Raw genomic sequence first — 18,372 nt, forward strand, 5'->3', positions numbered from 1 at the left:
CCACATCATCATTGCCATCTTTAGTTTAATATATATGAATTCCTTCATTGCCCAGATATAAAATGTGTTCTTTCACACAATATTCAGTAATAGGGATGCAGATATATTAAATGTTTTGAAAGAGAAAAATATTTCCCTTTTCAATATTGTTCCATATTCTCACAACCACAATATGGAACTTTTTTTTGACTCTTTTTTTTTTATCACAGTCATTAAGCAAAACTTTCCCCCATTGACTTTGCTTGTTGCAGACTGGCTGGGAAAGTTGCACGTCATGATCACATGACCACAACATTGCAGCCATGGTAAATGTGAGCCAGTTACCGAGCACATAAATCACAGTCACTGGTCTAATGGATGGTGCGATGGTCATAACTTTGAGGAGAGATCATAGGTCATTTTTTCGGCACTGTCATAACCTCAAACCATCATTATACAAATAGTCATAAATCAAGGATTATCTATATCCTTGTATCAAACAGATGTCAAGATATAGATAGATAGAATATCTCCCTCCTCTAATAACTTGACATTTCTCTTTTCCATGCAAGTGAAACGATCCGCATATTATTGGCCAGATAGCAATGAAAACTAACGTAATTCTTTCCTTTCCCCAGAGTCTCCTTTGGTAGACATAAATGATGGACGTAACCTCGCCCCATCCTGTGCGGGGTTTTAAAGGTAATAACTGTAGCAATTCCTATCAGGGATAATAGCAACTGGCACATAACACAAAGTTGTACAAAGGCTCTCCTAGCCCATGACTGCCATCTGCTCTTCAATCAGGAGTCACAAGTGCAGGAGAATCCAAGTTATGGGCCGGGTCTGTCTGGGGTAGTGCAACCCAATTTATGCAATTTACATAGACTTCTGAAAAGCCTTTGACTCAGTAGTGCATGACAAACTACTGTTGAAACTAAGGTCTTACGGCATCTCTGGATCCCTGCACAAGTGGATAGCCATGTTCCTGTCCAACAGGCAACAAATAGTCAAAATAGGGAGGGCCCATTCAAATCTGGCATCTGTTAACAGCAGTGCCCCCCAAGGCAGCATTTTAGAAACCACACTCTTTCTGCTTTACATCAATAACCTATGTAATCATATTAAAAGCTGCTGTGTCCTCTTCGCTGAGGATAATGCAAGAAGAAAGATGGAAAGTTAGCAGCACAATAGCTGGCTCAAGAGATCATCACCAGTTTGTGCCAGTTGATTCAAATTTGACTTCTGTCAGCAACGTTTCAAATGACACGATTAAGTTTGTGACCAAAATGTCCAATAACGTCGAGCCGAATTTAATATTGGCTGACACATTTCCCGGTTGTTATGTTTCCTGCATTTATGACAAAATATGGTGGGTAGGCAACATCATGGAAATTTTGATCAAACACAATGATGCATTCCTAACATTTATGCATCCGCGAGACCCTGCTCATTCATTTTATTGGCCTGAAAGACAAGATGTTTGTTGGGGTTCCAGAATCACATCTTATTTGTGTGCTTCCAGCTCCTTCAGTTACATCATCAGGTCGATAGTATCAATTCCCAGAAGCGACACTAAAGAATGTAAATTCAATAATAAATAAGCGATTGTTGGAATTTGGCAGTTCATACAAACGGTATGGACTTTGGCTTGGAAACTATATAAGATACCCACTTTAGGCTTGGGAACCTAGGATAAGCTGCCCACTTGCCAGCTTGGGAACTGGACAGATACCAAAACAAGGCTTTGGAACCTCGAGGAAGAAACATAATCACATACTGATGATACCTCAATCCATGGTGGTGAATGGTCTCACCCAACAGCTTCATTAGTTGTTCAAAAGAAGTAGAAAGAGTACTGAGCCCTGTGGCATGCCATAAAGCAATGGTTGTGGGCTGGGCCACTAACTCCCTATCAACACCAATTAGAACCAAACTTGGAGAAAGGAGCCAAACCAGTGCAATAGTGCTCAGCCCTGAATCCTGTAGTTGGCCCAAAAGGATACTGTGGTTGATGGTATTGAAGGCTGATGAGAGGTTAAGGAGAAAAAGGATGGAAGAATATTCAGAATAGCACAAAATAAACCAAAAGCTACTTACCAACATTCCACCCTAAAAGGAAACAAAAGGAAACGATTGTCATAACTCCCTTGACTTCTCCAACCACATCATCATTGCCATCTTTAGTTTAATATATATGAATTCCTTCATTGCCCAGATATAAAATGTGTTCTTTCACACAACATTCAGTAATAGGGACCAAAGAGATGCAGACATATTAAAGGTTTTGAAAGAGAAAAATATTTTCCTTTTCAATATTGTTCCATATTCTCACAACCACAATATGGAACTTTTTTTTGTGACTTTTTTTTTATCACAGTCATTAAGCAAAACTTTCCCCCATTGAGTTTGCTTGTTGCAAATGGCCTGTTTTCGGCCTCTGGAGGGCCTCCGGGAGGATGGGGAAGGCCGTTTTTGCCCTCCCCAGACTCCTGGAACCTGGGGACATGAAAAAACGGGCCTTCCCCACCACCCTCTGAGGCCCTCAGGAGGCAGGAAACAGCCTGTTTCCCTACTTCTGGCGGGCCCACAAGGCCCCAAAATCAGCTATACTGGTACGTGCATACCGATATGGCTACACATGCCACCTGTGGCATACGTACCATAGGTTCGCCATCACGGCTTTAGTGAATTCGGCAAGAATAACTCTCAGCTTCTCTCTCATGTTTTCTCTTTCCAGGCCTTAAAATGTGTTTTTCCAAAAAGGGATCCTGAAATCTACAGGAGATATGATTGCATGGGGCATGAGGTATGAAAATAATGTTCAACCCTGTGCTCCAGGAAGACAAGGGGCATCAACATATCCTGAAGGTGCAAAAATGATGTTACACCTAATTTCATAATCATCTAAATTATGAACAATTCACTGCAACAAGAACACATCATCGTGCACATGTCATCATTTGTCATATTCCCCATGTTCCCATCCATGGTTCAGATCTAAATTCCCCCTCCCTTAGCTGCTCAGTCTCAGGAGGAATTTTCACCCCAATGTGGCACTATATCTATTTTTAAGGGAGTTATTTGTTTGTTTGTTTGTTTATTTATTTTTATTTATTTATTTGGCAGCCATCTTGCTAACAACATTAAAAGCAATTAAGTCATAAAAGCTAAATATTTCTAAAAACAATAAAAATAGAATTACACTCAAAAGTAATGTTACAATTAAAAAATGGGTAAGAAGTAGGATGTGTAAGGATGTGTGGGGGATGTTCTATTAATTTATCAACCACCTCCAATCAGATGCTCCCCTATTGGGAATATGGGGTGAGATGGTTCATCAGTTAACCTGGACCAATGCCATGCAGGATTTTAAAGGTAATAACCAAGTCCTTGAAAAGTTTCCTCCTGCACTGAAGAATTTATCTCTGCTTGAACCCACTTAACAAGACATTGTCCTGGTGGCTTTCACCAACCAAGCGTGTCAATGATCTAATTGACAGGTGGCTGCACTGATAGCATTGAGGTCCCTTTCCATTTCATTGGGTCCAACAGGATCAAACTGTACCCATATAACTGGTCAAGATCTTCCCCCAGACAGCTCACATGGACCTGCACCATGCTTGGATTCCAACTAGGAACTAATGTAATCAACTTTGTTCATCAGGTGAGCTTATGCTCTGGGGACTTTAGAGATGCTTTTGGTGTAGGTGGAAGAAAGATAAATGGGGTGCGTGTTCAGATGGAAGAATATTCAGAATAGCACAAAATCAAACAAAAGCTACTTACCGGATTTGCACCTCCTCCTCCACCACCCATCATTCCACCCTAAAAGGGAAACAAAAGAAAACTATTGTCATAGCACTCATGACTTCTCCAATCACCTCCTCTTTGCCATCTTTAGAGTAATATATATGAATTCCTTCATTGCCCTGATATAATATGCGTTCTTTCACGCAACATGCAGTAATAGGGATGAAAGACATGCAGACATATTAAATGTTTTGAAAGAGAAAAATATTTCCCTTTTCAATATTGTTCCACATTCTCACAACCACAATATGGAACTTCTTTTTTTTTTTTGGTGACTTTTTTTATCGCAGTCATTAAGCAAAACTTTCCCCTATTGACTTTGCTTGTTGCAGACTGGCTGGGAAAGTTGCAAGTCATGATCACATAACCATAACCATCCATGGTTCAGATCTAAATCCCCCCTCCCTTAGCTGCTTAGTCTCAGGAGGAATTTTCACCCCAATGTGGCACTAGATCTATTTTTAAGGAAGTTATTTGTTTATTTATTTGTTTATTTATTTTTATTTATTTATTTGGCTTTCATCAACCAGGAGGGTCAATGAGCTAATTGACAGATGACTGCACTGATAGCATTGAGTACCCTGTTCATTTCATTGGGTCTAACACAGGGGTGAAATGCTACCGGTTCGTAATGGTTCAGATGAACCGGTAGTGGCGGTGGTGGGTGGTTCAGAGAACTGGTAGCGGCATCAGCATGAGGCTTCGCACACCTGCCCAGACATTGTTACTTCCTGGTTTTCACTAGGAAGTAACCTGTTTTTTACCCTATGCACATACGCAGAAGGGTTTGCACATGTGCAGAGGATCCAAGCGTGCACGGAGGAATCGGTAGGAAAGGTAAGTAGATTTTACCCCTGGTCTAACAGGATTGAACTGGTAACTGATCAAGATCTTCCCCTGGACATCTCACATGGACATTCACCATGCTTGGGTTCCAACTGGGAGCAAATGTAATCAATTTTGTTCATCAGGTGAGCTTATGCTCTGGGGACGTTAGAGATGCTTTTGGTGTAGGTGGAAAGGAGATAAACGGGGTGCTTGTTCAGATGGGAGAATATTCAGAATAGCACACAATAAACCAAAAGCTACTTACGAACATTCCACCCTAAAAGGGAAACAAAAGGAAACTATTGTCATAGCACTCATGACTTCTCCAACCACATCATCATTGCCATCTTTAGTTTAATATATATGAATTCCTTCATTGCCCAGATATAAAATGTGTTCTTTCACACAACATTCAGTAATAGGGATGCAGATATATTAAATGTTTTGAAAGAGAAAAATATTTCCCTTTTCAATATTGTTCCATATTCTCACAACCACAATATGGAACTGTTTTTTGTGACCCAGTTACGGGCTGGGTCTGTCTGGGGTAATGCAACCGCATCCAAAATTAAGATTGTTGAAGTCCCAGATATTGCAACTTTTTTAGAAATCTACAGGGGATATTCTGGAATTAAGGAGAAATTTCCTAACAATGAGAACAAATAACCAACTTTTCCAGGGTTGTCTTCAAGAGTTTTGGGTACTTCAACACTGGAGGTTTTAAGAAGAGACTGAACAACCAATTGTCTGAAATGGTATAGGACAGTGATGGCTCCCTTTCCATTTCATTGGGTCCAACAGGATCAAACTGTACCCATATAACTGGTCAAGATCTTCCCCCAGACAGCGCACATGGACCTGCACCATGCTTGGATTCCAACTAGGAACTAATGTAATCAACTTTGTTCATCAGGTGAGCTTATGCTCTGGGGACTTTAGAGATGCTTTTGGTGTAGGTGGAAGAAAGATAAATGGGGTGCTTGTTCAGATGGAAGAATATTCAGAATAGCACAAAATCAAACAAAAGCTACTTACCGGCTTTGCACCTCCTCCTCCACCACCCATCATTCCACCCTAAAAAGGAAACAAAAGAAAACTATTGTCATAGCACTCATGACTTTTCCAATCAACTCATCTTTGCCATCTTTAGAGTAATATATATGAATTCCTTCATTGCCCTGATATAATATGCGTTCTTTCACGCAACGTGGAGTAATAGGGACCAAAGAGATGCAGACATATTAAATGTTTTGAAAGAGAAAAATATTTCCCTTTTCAATATTGTTCCACATTCTCACAACCACAATATGGAACTTTTTTTTTTGGGGGGGGTGACTTTTTTTATCGCAGTCATTAAGCAAAACTTTCCCCTATTGACTTTGCTTGTTGCTGACTGGCTGGGAAAGTTGCAAGTCATGATCACATAACCATAACCATCACTAAAGAAAGGATTACCTGTATGCTTGTATCAAACAGATGTCCAAATATAGATGGATAGAATATCTCTCTCCTCTAATAACTTCACATTTCTCTTTTCCATGCAAGTGAAGTGATCAGCATATTATTGGCCAGATAGTAATGAAAACTAACGTAACTCTTTTCATCCCCAAAGTCTCCTTCAGTTTCTTTCTGAAAAGAAAGAACCTGACGTAACCTGGACCCATGCCGTGTGGGGTTTTAAAGGTAATACCCAACTCCTTGAATTGCACCAGGAAGACTTCTGGTTAACACTGCGGCATTTTTCAGACACAGAGGAATGAGTTTCCATGTTTCCTGTGCTGAATTCTTTCTGTTTGTCGGCTCTGGAGGGAGCCAAAGCTGCCCTGTAGGGGCGGTGAAGCAAAGAGGGGCACCCTGTGAGGTTGAGGAGAGTCGTAGCTCTCCTGTCCGGCCCGTGGTTCTTTTTCCCTCTCAGCCATGGCAAGAAGAGGCAGCTAAAGATGGCTGCTACAAAGCTGGGACAACAGATGAACATCTAAGACTGGTGCTGGAGCGAAGTAGGTGAACAGTGACTGGAACTGGGGGAGAGGATTTTCCTTTTGCTTTAAATTTAACCCCAAGGAACAATTTAGAACTATTTGGCCACAATTATCTGTTTAAGCTGCATTTGAGCACTCTGAGTAATTGCCAGACTGGAAGTGAAGGGTGTAGGAGAGAAAATAATAAACTTTGAAATATATGGAAAATTGGACTCTTAAGCTGGGAAGATGTGGTACTGGGAAGGCATTTTAGAATCCTGGAATCTTTTACTTAGAAAAGTTATTCTAATTTTATAATTCTCCTATGAGTAAAAGAATGCTGAAATTGTTGCAATATTGAAATTTAACCTTAGAGTGCCATCTGCTGCTGAAAGGGGAAATAGCAGGTCTGAAAATAACTTTAAACTACCCTACGTTTACTGGAGACCCAAATATGAAAATCAGGAGGTTTTTTAACTAAAGGGACCCCTGAATCTTATGTTAGAAGATTGAACTTGTAAAGGAGATGCAAAAAGGCTTTTGACAACCTCTGGCATTACTTAAATATAATTGACTGTTAACCTATGGGACAGAAAGAACTGGGACTAGTATATTTCTTGAAGGGCAACTTCAAGACTGAATAAATAGTTTTTGGACTGTTGGACAAAAGTTGGATTCTTTCAAATAAAATAAGATGCTTTTTAAGGAAGAAATGAATGGAATTTTGAAGGAGATGGCTTTACTTTTTCAAAATACAAAAGACATCATGGAGAAAGGATTTAAGGAAGTCATGGAAAAAATGGAAAGAAGCATACGAGGGATGATGAGTAAAGATCAAGATGCCTAGGAAAGGGAGGAGTCAACAGAAGAAATGAAGGAAGAAGAAGACAAGGAGGAGACAACAATGGAAATAACAGTGATTGATGAATTAAACCAGGGGAAAAATGTATTAAGAGAGTTGGAAGATACCTTTGTAAGGGTGATAGGGGCTCGGGTAGAAATCTTGGAAATTAGGCAGTGGAAGAGGGTAGAGGTGGGAGAAATACCTAGATTGAATAGTCAAGAAGCAGTTATAGACAGAGATAAAGATCCTACAGAGGAATGTGGGAGGCAAATTAAAAAAAACCATAGCAACTAAAGTATCGAAGCGAGCAAGAGATGATGGATCGATGATTTCTTTTCTTTGTCGTTGCTCTGCTCTGCTTTTGCTTTTCTCTCGCTCTTTTCTTTTCTTTTCAGGTAGGTGCCATGATGAGAAGTTAGGTAGGATAGAAAGAAAATGTTTTTTAGTTAAAGGTGACATGACTAAAAGTTAGAATAAGTGATAGAAATAAGAGAAGGGAAATGTTAGGGTAGACACTGTAATATAATAAAATAAAAGTAACAATAAGAGAAAACAAGGAATAATTGAACATTGATAGATTGCAACTTATTATAGTTGTGTATCATTATTAGAAATACATAAGTTGATTGAATATAATAACCATGACTAATTTTACTAGGTTTATTTGTACTAGAATGTATGACACTCAGGTGTCACACTGTTCATGCATTGATGTAATATGTTTGTAAAAAAATAAAAAAAATAAAGAACTTTTTTAAAAAAGTGAATTGCACCAGGAAGCAAACCAGCAGCCAGTGCAGTTCATGAAGCAGTGGTGTAAAATGGCACATTCTAGGGGTCCCAAGAATGGCTATGCTGTTGCACTCTGCATCAGTTGTTGCTTCTGAAAGCTTACGTTTAACACCATGTAGAGTGCATTGCAGTAGGTCAAATGTGAGATGACCAGGGCTTGAGTGACCACAGCAATTCCTGATTAGGGATAAAAGCAACTGGCCATAACACAAAGTTGTACAAAGGCTCTCCTAGCCCATGACTGCCACCTGCTCTTCAATCAGGAGTCACAAGTGCAGGAGAACCCCAAGTCATGGCTTGGGTCTCTCTGGGGTAGTACAATCCCATCCAAAATTAAGGTTGTTGAAGTCCCAGATATTGCAATTCCATCCATACAAAGCCATTTGTCTGGGCAGGGTTCAATTGAAACCATCCAGCCCCTCAAAGCCTCCAGACACTGTGGGAGGGCAGCAGCACCATCACTTGGATCACCAGAGGTGGAGATATAAAGTTGAGCATAACCACATACTGATGATACCTCAACCCATGGTGGTGAATGGTCTCACCCAACAGCTTCATTACTTGTTCAAAAGAAGTAGAAAGAGTACTGAGCCCTGCGGCATGCCATAAAACAGTGGTTGTGGGCTGGGTCACTAACTCCCTATCAACACCGATTAGAGCCAAACTTGGAGAAAGGAGCCAAACCAGTGCAATAGTGCTCAGCCCTGAACCCTGTAGCTGGCCCAAAATGATACTGTGGTTGATGGTATTGAAGGCTGATGAGAGGTTAAGGAGAAAAAGGATAGTTGCATTATTCTGAGTGTCACCAACCTGGGGCTCCAGAGCCACATGCGGCTCTTTGGGCCCTCTGCTGCGGCTCCCTGTCAGGTGATCCCACCACTGGCTGGCCCCGCCCCTTGCTCTCCCCTCCCAGTCCCTCCTTGCCTGGCCTGAAAAGATAAGGACGATGACGGGAAATGGAGAAATGGCCGGGGCAGAGACAGAGAGATACAGAAAGAGTGGGAGAGAGAGAGGCAGAGAGAGGGGGGAGAGAGGGAGAGGGGGGAGGGAGGGAGAGAGAGATGTCAAAAGGGTTTTGAGGTTCCCGGTGCTTTTCAACAACCGGTTCTCTGCCCTGATGACCAGTTGGGTAGGCGTGGCTAGGGGGTCATGTGACTGATGGAAATGAGTGACGTTGCATTGGCCTCTCCCACCCAGGTTTTGTGGCTTCCGGTATTTTCTTTTCTGTGGAAAATGGGTCCAAATGGCTCTTTAATGGCCTCCTTAAAAGCCCCCAGAACTGTCCCCTCCTGCAGTGAAGAATTCACCTCTGCTTGAACCCACCTAAAAGTCATCATCCTGGTGGCTTTCACCAACCAGGAGGGTCAATGATCTAATCGACAGATGACTGCGCTGAGAGCCTTGAGTACCCTGTTCATTTCATTGGGTCTAACACAGGGGTGAAATGCTACCTGTTCGCAGTGGTTCGGGCGAACCTGTAGCGGCGGTGGTGGGTGGTTCAGAGAACTGGTAGCGGCATCAGCATGAGGCTTCGCACACCTGCCCAGACATTGTTACTTCCTGGTTTTCACTAGGAAGTAACCTGTTTTTTACCCTCTGCACATGCGCAGAAGGGTTTGCACATGTGCAGAGGATCCAAGCGTGCACGGAGGGACCGGTAGGAAAGGTAAGTAGATTTTACCCCTGGTCTAACAGGATTGAACTGGTAACTGATCAAGATCTTCCCCTGGACATCTCACATGGACATTCACCATGCTTGGGTTCCAACTGGGAGCAAATGTAATCAATTTTGTTCATCAGGTGAGCTTATGCTCTGGGGACGTTAGAGATGCTTTTGGTGTAGGTGGAAAGGAGATAAACGGGGTGCTTGTTCAGATGGGAGAATATTCAGAATAGCACAAAATAAACCAAAAGCTACTTACCAACAGATTACTCTAAAAGGGAAACAAAAGGAAACTAATGTCATAACACTCTTGACTTCTCCAACCACATCATCATTGCCATCTTTAGTTTAATATATATGAATTCCTTCATTGCCCAGATATAAAATGTGTTCTTTCACACAATATTCAGTAATAGGGATGCAGATATATTAAATGTTTTGAAAGAGAAAAATATTTCCCTTTTCAATATTGTTCCATATTCTCACAACCACAATATGGAACTTTTTTTTGACTCTTTTTTTTTTATCACAGTCATTAAGCAAAACTTTCCCCCATTGACTTTGCTTGTTGCAGACTGGCTGGGAAAGTTGCAAGTCATGATCACATGACCACAACACTGCAGCCATGGTAAATGTGAGCCACTTACCGAGCACCTAAATCACAGTCACTGGTCTAATGGATGGTGTGATGGTCATAACTTTGAGGAGAGATCATAGGTCATTTTTTCGGCACTGTCATAACCTCAAACCATCATTATACAAATAGTCATAAATCAAGGATTATCTATATCCTTGTATCAAACAGATGTCAAGATATAGATAGATAGAATATCTCCCTCTTCTAATAACTTGACATTTCTCTTTTCCATGCAAGTGAAACGATCTGCATATTATTGGCCAGATAGCAATGAAAACTAACGTAATTCTTTCCTTTCCCCAGAGTCTCCTTTGGTAGACGTAAATGATGGACGTAACCTCGCCCCATCCTGTGCGGGGTTTTAAAGGTAATAACTGTAGCAATTCCTATCAGGGATAATAGCAACTGGCACATAACACAAAGTTGTACAAAGGCTCTCCTAGCCCATGACTGCCATCTGCTCTTCAATCAGGAGTCACAAGTGCAGGAGAATCCAAGTTATGGGCCGGGTCTGTCTGGGGTAGTGCAACCCAATTTATGCAATTTACATAGACTTCTGAAAAGCCTTTGACTCAGTAGTGCATGACAAACTACTGTTGAAACTAAGGTCTTACGGCATCTCTGGATCCCTGCACAAGTGGATAGCCATGTTCCTGTCCAACAGGCAACAAATAGTCAAAATAGGGAGGGCCCATTCAAATCTGGCATCTGTTAACAGCAGTGCCCCCCAAGGCAGCATTTTAGAAACCACACTCTTTCTGCTTTACATCAATAACCTATGTAATCATATTAAAAGCTGCTGTGTCCTCTTCGCTGAGGATAATGCAAGAAGAAAGATGGAAAGTTAGCAGCACAATAGCTGGCTCAAGAGATCATCACCAGTTTGTGCCAGTTGATTCAAATTTGACTTCTGTCAGCAACGTTTCAAATGACACGATTAAGTTTGTGACCAAAATGTCCAATAACGTTGAGCCGAATTTAATATTGGCTGACACATTTCCCGGTTGTTATGTTTCCTGCATTTATGACAAAATATGGTGGGTAGGCAACGTCATGGAAATTTTGATCGAACAAAATGATGCATTTGTAACATTTATGCATCCGCGAGACCCTGCTCATTCATTTTATTGGCCTGAAAGACAAGATGTTTGTTGGGGTTCCAGAATCACATCTTATTTGTGTGCTTCCAGCTCCTTCAGTTACATCATCAGGTCGATAGTATCAATTCCCAGAAGCGACACTAAAGAATGTAAATTCAATAATAAATAAGCGATTGTTGGAATTTGGCAGTTCATACAAACGGTATGGACTTTGGCTTGGAAACTATATAAGATACCCACTTTAGGCTTGGGAACCTAGGATAAGCTGCCCACTTGCCAGCTTGGGAACTGGACAGATACCAAAACAAGGCTTTGGAACCTCGAGGAAGAAACATAATCACATACTGATGATACCTCAATCCATGGTGGTGAATGGTCTCACCCAACAGCTTCATTAGTTGATCAAAAGAAGTAGAAAGAGTACTGAGCCCTGTGGCATGCCATAAAGCAATGGTTGTGGGCTGGGCCACTAACTCCCTATCAACACCAATTAGAACCAAACTTGGAGAAAGGAGCCAAACCAGTGCAATAGTGCTCAGCCCTGAATCCTGTAGTTGGCCCAAAAGGATACTGTGGTTGATGGTATTGAAGGCTGATGAGAGGTTAAGGAGAAAAAGGATGGAAGAATATTCAGAATAGCACAAAATAAACCAAAAGCTACTTACCAACATTCCACCCTAAAAGGAAACAAAAGGAAACGATTGTCATAACTCCCTTGACTTCTCCAACCACATCATCATTGCCATCTTTAGTTTAATATATATGAATTCCTTCATTGCCCAGATATAAAATGTGTTCTTTCACACAACATTCAGTAATAGGGACCAAAGAGATGCAGACATATTAAAGGTTTTGAAAGAGAAAAATATTTTCCTTTTCAATATTGTTCCATATTCTCACAACCACAATATGGAACTTTTTTTTGTGACTTTTTTTTTATCACAGTCATTAAGCAAAACTTTCCCCCATTGAGTTTGCTTGTTGCAAATGGCCTGTTTTCAGCCTCTGGAGGGCCTCCGGGAGGATGGGGAAGGCCGTTTTTGCCCTCCCCAGACTCCTGGAAACTGGGGACATCAAAAAACGGGCCTTCCCTAAACCTGATTTTAATTTCTCTTAGAGGAGATTGAAAGAAGGGATGAGATTGTGAATCAGCAACTTGAAAAATTTAAGCAGGAAACTAAGGAACTGGTGAAATCCAAGTTTGACTTTTTGCAGCAAAAAATTTTAAAAGTGTCAGAATTCATGATTCGGTTGGATACAAATACTAATTTACTAGAGTCAAAAATGGATGAAATTCAAGATAAATTGGACAATAGAATTCAAAAAATTGAAAATGATTTGTTAAATATTCAGGATTATAGTTCAGAAGAAAAATTTAAAATGGATGCTGACCAAAAGTCTGGTAATGTAGAAAATCTGCAACAGAGGATTGAAAAAGAGGTTCTAAAGATACAATATAATTTCACAGAATATGCAATAAGACTTAGAGGTTTGCAGGAAAATAACAGAGATGACTTAAGGAAAATATCTTCTGAATTTCTAGCTGGGATTTTAAAGATTCAACCTGAGGAAGTGTTTTGTAGGATTGACAGAGCTTATCGAATAAACTCCTGGACTGCCAAGCAAAGGCAATTGCCTAGAGATGTGGTAATCTATTTTTCAGATAAAGAAATTAGGAATAAAATTGTGCAAAATTCCTTCAATTCTAATTTGCAATTGTATGGAAGAAAGATTTGGATTTACAAGGAACTCCCACCTAAGATATTAATGGAAAGGAAGAAATTTGGCTTTCTGGTGTCTGAGTTAAAAAGGAGAAATATTCAATTCCGGTGGGACGTCCCAGTTGGTATTATATTGAGATATCAAGGAGAAAGATACCAGTTAAATACTGTTGAAAGAGCGGAAGAATTTTATCAAAATAGGTTGAAAATGAATTTAACGTCTTCAGATATAATACAGGATAAGCAGAAGGAGCTGGAACTAAAGACAGAGACTGTACCAGATAAATTGCCTTTGGATTTATCGGATACCCCAGCTGGATTATCTACAAATTTGAGAGAAGTGCCATCTGATTTTAATGTGATGACTTATCAAGGCAAGGACAAGCATGGAAACCAATTAGAGGATATACAAGGGATAAAAAAGAAATGCGAGACACAAAAAATTAGGATGGAAGTCAAACCCACAAAAAGAAAACAAAAAAAGAAATAGGTTGTACAAAAATAGAAATTTCTAATCCAAGCAACAGTGAAGCCAGTGATTTTAAAATATGAATGATTATGTGAAAACATAGAGGAGGCGACATATTGGTCAATATCATCCTGAGGATAGTGGCAGATCTCTGCATTGCCGTAATTTTGGGACATGGAAAGAGCCTCAAATTGATGGTTTTGAATTATCTACTTTGAAACTTCTTTTTGTGTTGATAAATATATTATAATTATCTTGAATTATAAGGCAAGAGAATCACATTGGGACATGCAGAAGATCGGGTTGTTACCCAATACGATGATGGAAATTAATAATCCTGATGAAACCCACAATTATTATTATATGGAATATAATTATAATGTCACTCGGGTGGTTGTTTTTACTTTTATATATATAAGAAGATGTTTACTACTGATGGGGGCAGATATGATTGGAGATCTTGAATAAACTGTTGCATCAGCAAGCTATGTTACCCTATTATGGATGTTGGTTTTAACAATCCAGTGGAAAGACTTCAAGAAGATATTATATGGACTATAAATTTAAAGTTATTGTCTTTTCTTTTTTTATTTAGATATAATGGAATATATATATATATATATATATTTTTAAGTAGTGTGGGCAGTGAATTAAAGATATCAAGAATTGTTGTGTATGGTAAATTTGTAAGACAGTGGGTGAATAAGCTAGCTACAGACTGATTAGTTTAAGAAAAGGGATTTTTAAGTGATACATTTAGGGGAGTGGAGGAAATGGATAGAGTGGAATAAATGTTAAATTAGATTTTATGGGGAGCCCGCTTTGAAATGTTATTAAAGTAGGACTTATCGTATAGTTTTAAAGTGGAAGGTGGTTTTGAATTGTTGCAATAATGTATAGATATAAAACACTATTATGCTAAATTAGAAGTTATTTTATAATAGTTATAGTATAATGTGTTTGTTTTTTTTTTTTGTTTTTTTTCTCTTCTTCTTTTCTGAAATGTATGGATAAAGGGGGATTTATAATACTTTTAGTAAGTAAAGGTCAGTATTTTGAGGAGGGAGTAAGTAATCTGTTATGAATTAGGGTTTTTTTTTTTGTTACGAAGAAGTCACAGGGGGGGAAGGGTGGGGAGGGGGGGTTAGGGAGGGGGGGAGGGGGGGGAAAAGGGGGAAAAATTTGTATTTGAAAACCTTTTCAATAAAAAAAAAAAAAAAAAACGGGCCTTCCCCACCACCCTCTGAGGCCCTCAGGAGGCAGGAAACAGCCTGTTTCCCTACTTCTGGCGGGCCCACAAGGCCCCAAAATCAGCTATACTGGTACGTGCATACCTATATGGCTACGCATGCCACCTGTGGCATACGTACCATAGGTTCGCCATCACGGCTTTAGTGAATTCGGCAAGAATAACTCTCAGCTTCTCTCTCATGTTTTCTCTTTCCAGGCCTTAAAATGTGTTTTTCCAAAAAGGGATCCTGAAATCTACAGGAGATATGACTGCATGGGGCATGAGGTATGAAAATAATGTTCAACCCTGTGCTCCAGGAAGACAAGGGGCATCAACATATCCTGAAGGTGCAAAAATGATGTTACACCTAATTTCATAATCATCTAAATTATGAACAATTCACTGCAACAAGAACACATCATCGTGCACATGTCATCATTTGTCATATTCCCCATGTTCCCATCCATGGTTCAGATCTAAATTCCCCCTCCCTTAGCTGCTCAGTCTCAGGAGGAATTTTCACCCCAATGTGGCACTATATCTATTTTTAAGGGAGTTATTTGTTTGTTTGTTTGTTTATTTATTTTTATTTATTTATTTGGCAGCCATCTTGCTAACAACATTAAAAGCAATTAAGTCATAAAAGCTAAATATTTCTAAAAACAATAAAAATAGAATTACACTCAAAAGTAATGTTACAATTAAAAAATGGGTAAGAAGTAGGATGTGTAAGGATGTGTGGGGGATGTTCTATTAATTTATCAACCACCTCCAATCAGATGCTCCCCTATTGGGAATATGGGGTGAGATGGTTCATCAGTTAACCTGGACCAATGCCATGCAGGATTTTAAAGGTAATAACCAAGTCCTTGAAAAGTTTCCTCCTGCACTGAAGAATTTATCTCTGCTTGAACCCACTTAACAAGACATTGTCCTGGTGGCTTTCACCAACCAAGCGTGTCAATGATCTAATTGACAGGTGGCTGCACTGATAGCATTGAGGTCCCTTTCCATTTCATTGGGTCCAACAGGATCAAACTGTACCCATATAACTGGTCAAGATCTTCCCCCAGACAGCTCACATGGACCTGCACCATGCTTGGATTCCAACTAGGAACTAATGTAATCAACTTTGTTCATCAGGTGAGCTTATGCTCTGGGGACTTTAGAGATGCTTTTGGTGTAGGTGGAAGAAAGATAAATGGGGTGCGTGTTCAGATGGAAGAATATTCAGAATAGCACAAAATCAAACAAAAGCTACTTACCGGATTTGCACCTCCTCCTCCACCACCCATCATTCCACCCTAAAAGGGAAACAAAAGAAAACTATTGTCATAGCACTCATGACTTCTCCAATCACCTCCTCTTTGCCATCTTTAGAGTAATATATATGAATTCCTTCATTGCCCTGATATAATATGCGTTCTTTCACGCAACATGCAGTAATAGGGATGAAAGACATGCAGACATATTAAATGTTTTGAAAGAGAAAAATATTTCCCTTTTCAATATTGTTCCACATTCTCACAACCACAATATGGAACTTCTTTTTTTTTTTTGGTGACTTTTTTTATCGCAGTCATTAAGCAAAACTTTCCCCTATTGACTTTGCTTGTTGCAGACTGGCTGGGAAAGTTGCAAGTCATGATCACATAACCATAACCATCACTAAAGAAAGGATTACCTGTATGCTTGTATCAAACAGATGTCCAAATATAGATGGATAGAATATCTCTCTCCTCTAATAACTTCACATTTCTCTTTTCCATGCAAGTGAAGTGATCAGCATATTATTGGCCAGATAGTAATGAAAACTAACGTAACTCTTTTCATCCCCAAAGTCTCCTTCAGTTTCTTTCTGAAAAGAAAGAACCTGACGTAACCTGGACCCATGCCGTGTGGGGTTTTAAAGGTAATACCCAACTCCTTGAATTGCACCAGGAAGACTTCTGGTTAACACTGCGGCATTTTTCAGACACAGAGGAATGAGTTTCCATGTTTCCTGTGCTGAATTCTTTCTGTTTGTCGGCTCTGGAGGGAGCCAAAGCTGCCCTGTAGGGGCGGTGAAGCAAAGAGGGGCACCCTGTGAGGTTGAGGAGAGTCGTAGCTCTCCTGTCCGGCCCGTGGTTCTTTTTCCCTCTCAGCCATGGCAAGAAGAGGCAGCTAAAGATGGCTGCTACAAAGCTGGGACAACAGATGAATATCTAAGACTGGTGCTGGAGCGAAGTAGGTGAACAGTGACTGGAACTGGGGGAGAGGATTTTCCTTTTGCTTTAAATTTAACCCCAAGGAACAATTTAGAACTATTTGGCCACAATTATCTGTTTAAGCGGCATTTGAGCACTCTGAGTAATTGCCAGACTGGAAGTGAAGGGTATAGGAGAGAAAATAATAAACTTTGAAATATATGGAAAATTGGATTCTTAAGCTGGGAAGATGTGGTACTGGGAAGGCATTTTAGAATCCTGGAATCTTTTACTTAGAAAAGTTATTCTAATTTTATAATTCTCCTATGAGTAAAAGAATGCTGAAATTGTTGCAATATTGAAATTTAACCTTAGAGTGCCATCTGCTGCTGAAAGGGGAAATAGCAGGTCTGAAAATAACTTTAAACTACCCTACGTTTACTGGAGACCCAAATATGAAAATCAGGAGGTTTTTTAACTAAAGGGACCCCTGAATCTTATGTTAGAAGATTGAACTTGTAAAGGAGATGCAAAAAGGCTTTTGACAACCTCTGGCATTACTTAAATATAATTGACTGTTAACCTATGGGACAGAAAGAACTGGGACTAGTATATTTCTTGAAGGGCAACTTCAAGACTGAATAAATAGTTTTTGGACTGTTGGACAAAAGTTGGATTCTTTCAAATAAAATAAGATGCTTTTTAAGGAAGAAATGAATGGAATTTTGAAGGAGATGGCTTTACTTTTTCAAAATACAAAAGACATCATGGAGAAAGGATTTAAGGAAGTCATGGAAAAAATGGAAAGAAGCATACGAGGGATGATGAGTAAAGATCAAGATGCCTAGGAAAGGGAGGAGTCAACAGAAGAAATGAAGGAAGAAGAAGACAAGGAGGAGACAACAATGGAAATAACAGTGATTGATGAATTAAACCAGGGGAAAAATGTATTAAGAGAGTTGGAAGATACCTTTGTAAGGGTGATAGGGGCTCGGGTAGAAATCTTGGAAATTAGGCAGTGGAAGAGGGTAGAGGTGGGAGAAATACCTAGATTGAATAGTCAAGAAGCAGTTATAGACAGAGATAAAGATCCTACAGAGGAATGTGGGAGGCAAATTAAAAAAAACCATAGCAACTAAAGTATCGAAGCG

The 18,372-nt window shown here is 39.8% G+C and overlaps 1 protein-coding gene across 3 annotated transcripts in view; it reads right to left on the bottom strand.

The window, feature by feature from the left end:
• Nucleotides 1-57: 57 nt before the first annotated feature.
• The window catches only part of LOC117669264 (uncharacterized), a 30,223-nt gene continuing 11,908 nt past the window's right edge, over nucleotides 58-18,372 (bottom strand). For all 3 annotated transcript variants that reach the window (XM_087876457.1, XM_087876458.1, XM_087876459.1), the window contains 6 exons: nucleotides 16,301-16,339; nucleotides 10,137-12,291; nucleotides 5,656-5,694; nucleotides 4,886-4,897; nucleotides 3,769-3,807; nucleotides 58-2,091 (listed from right to left, as the gene is read on the bottom strand). In XM_087876457.1, coding sequence (XP_087732583.1) covers nucleotides 11,806-12,291; nucleotides 16,301-16,339 — 525 coding nt within the window. In that variant the 3' untranslated portion in view covers nucleotides 58-2,091; nucleotides 3,769-3,807; nucleotides 4,886-4,897; nucleotides 5,656-5,694; nucleotides 10,137-11,805. The remainder of the gene's footprint in view (nucleotides 2,092-3,768; nucleotides 3,808-4,885; nucleotides 4,898-5,655; nucleotides 5,695-10,136; nucleotides 12,292-16,300; nucleotides 16,340-18,372) is intronic.

The sequence above is a fragment of the Pantherophis guttatus genome, chromosome 10, assembly GCF_059756535.1.
Source record: "Pantherophis guttatus breed Tessera chromosome 10, ASM5975653v1, whole genome shotgun sequence".
In the NCBI taxonomy this organism is placed as follows: Eukaryota; Metazoa; Chordata; class Lepidosauria; order Squamata; family Colubridae; genus Pantherophis; species Pantherophis guttatus.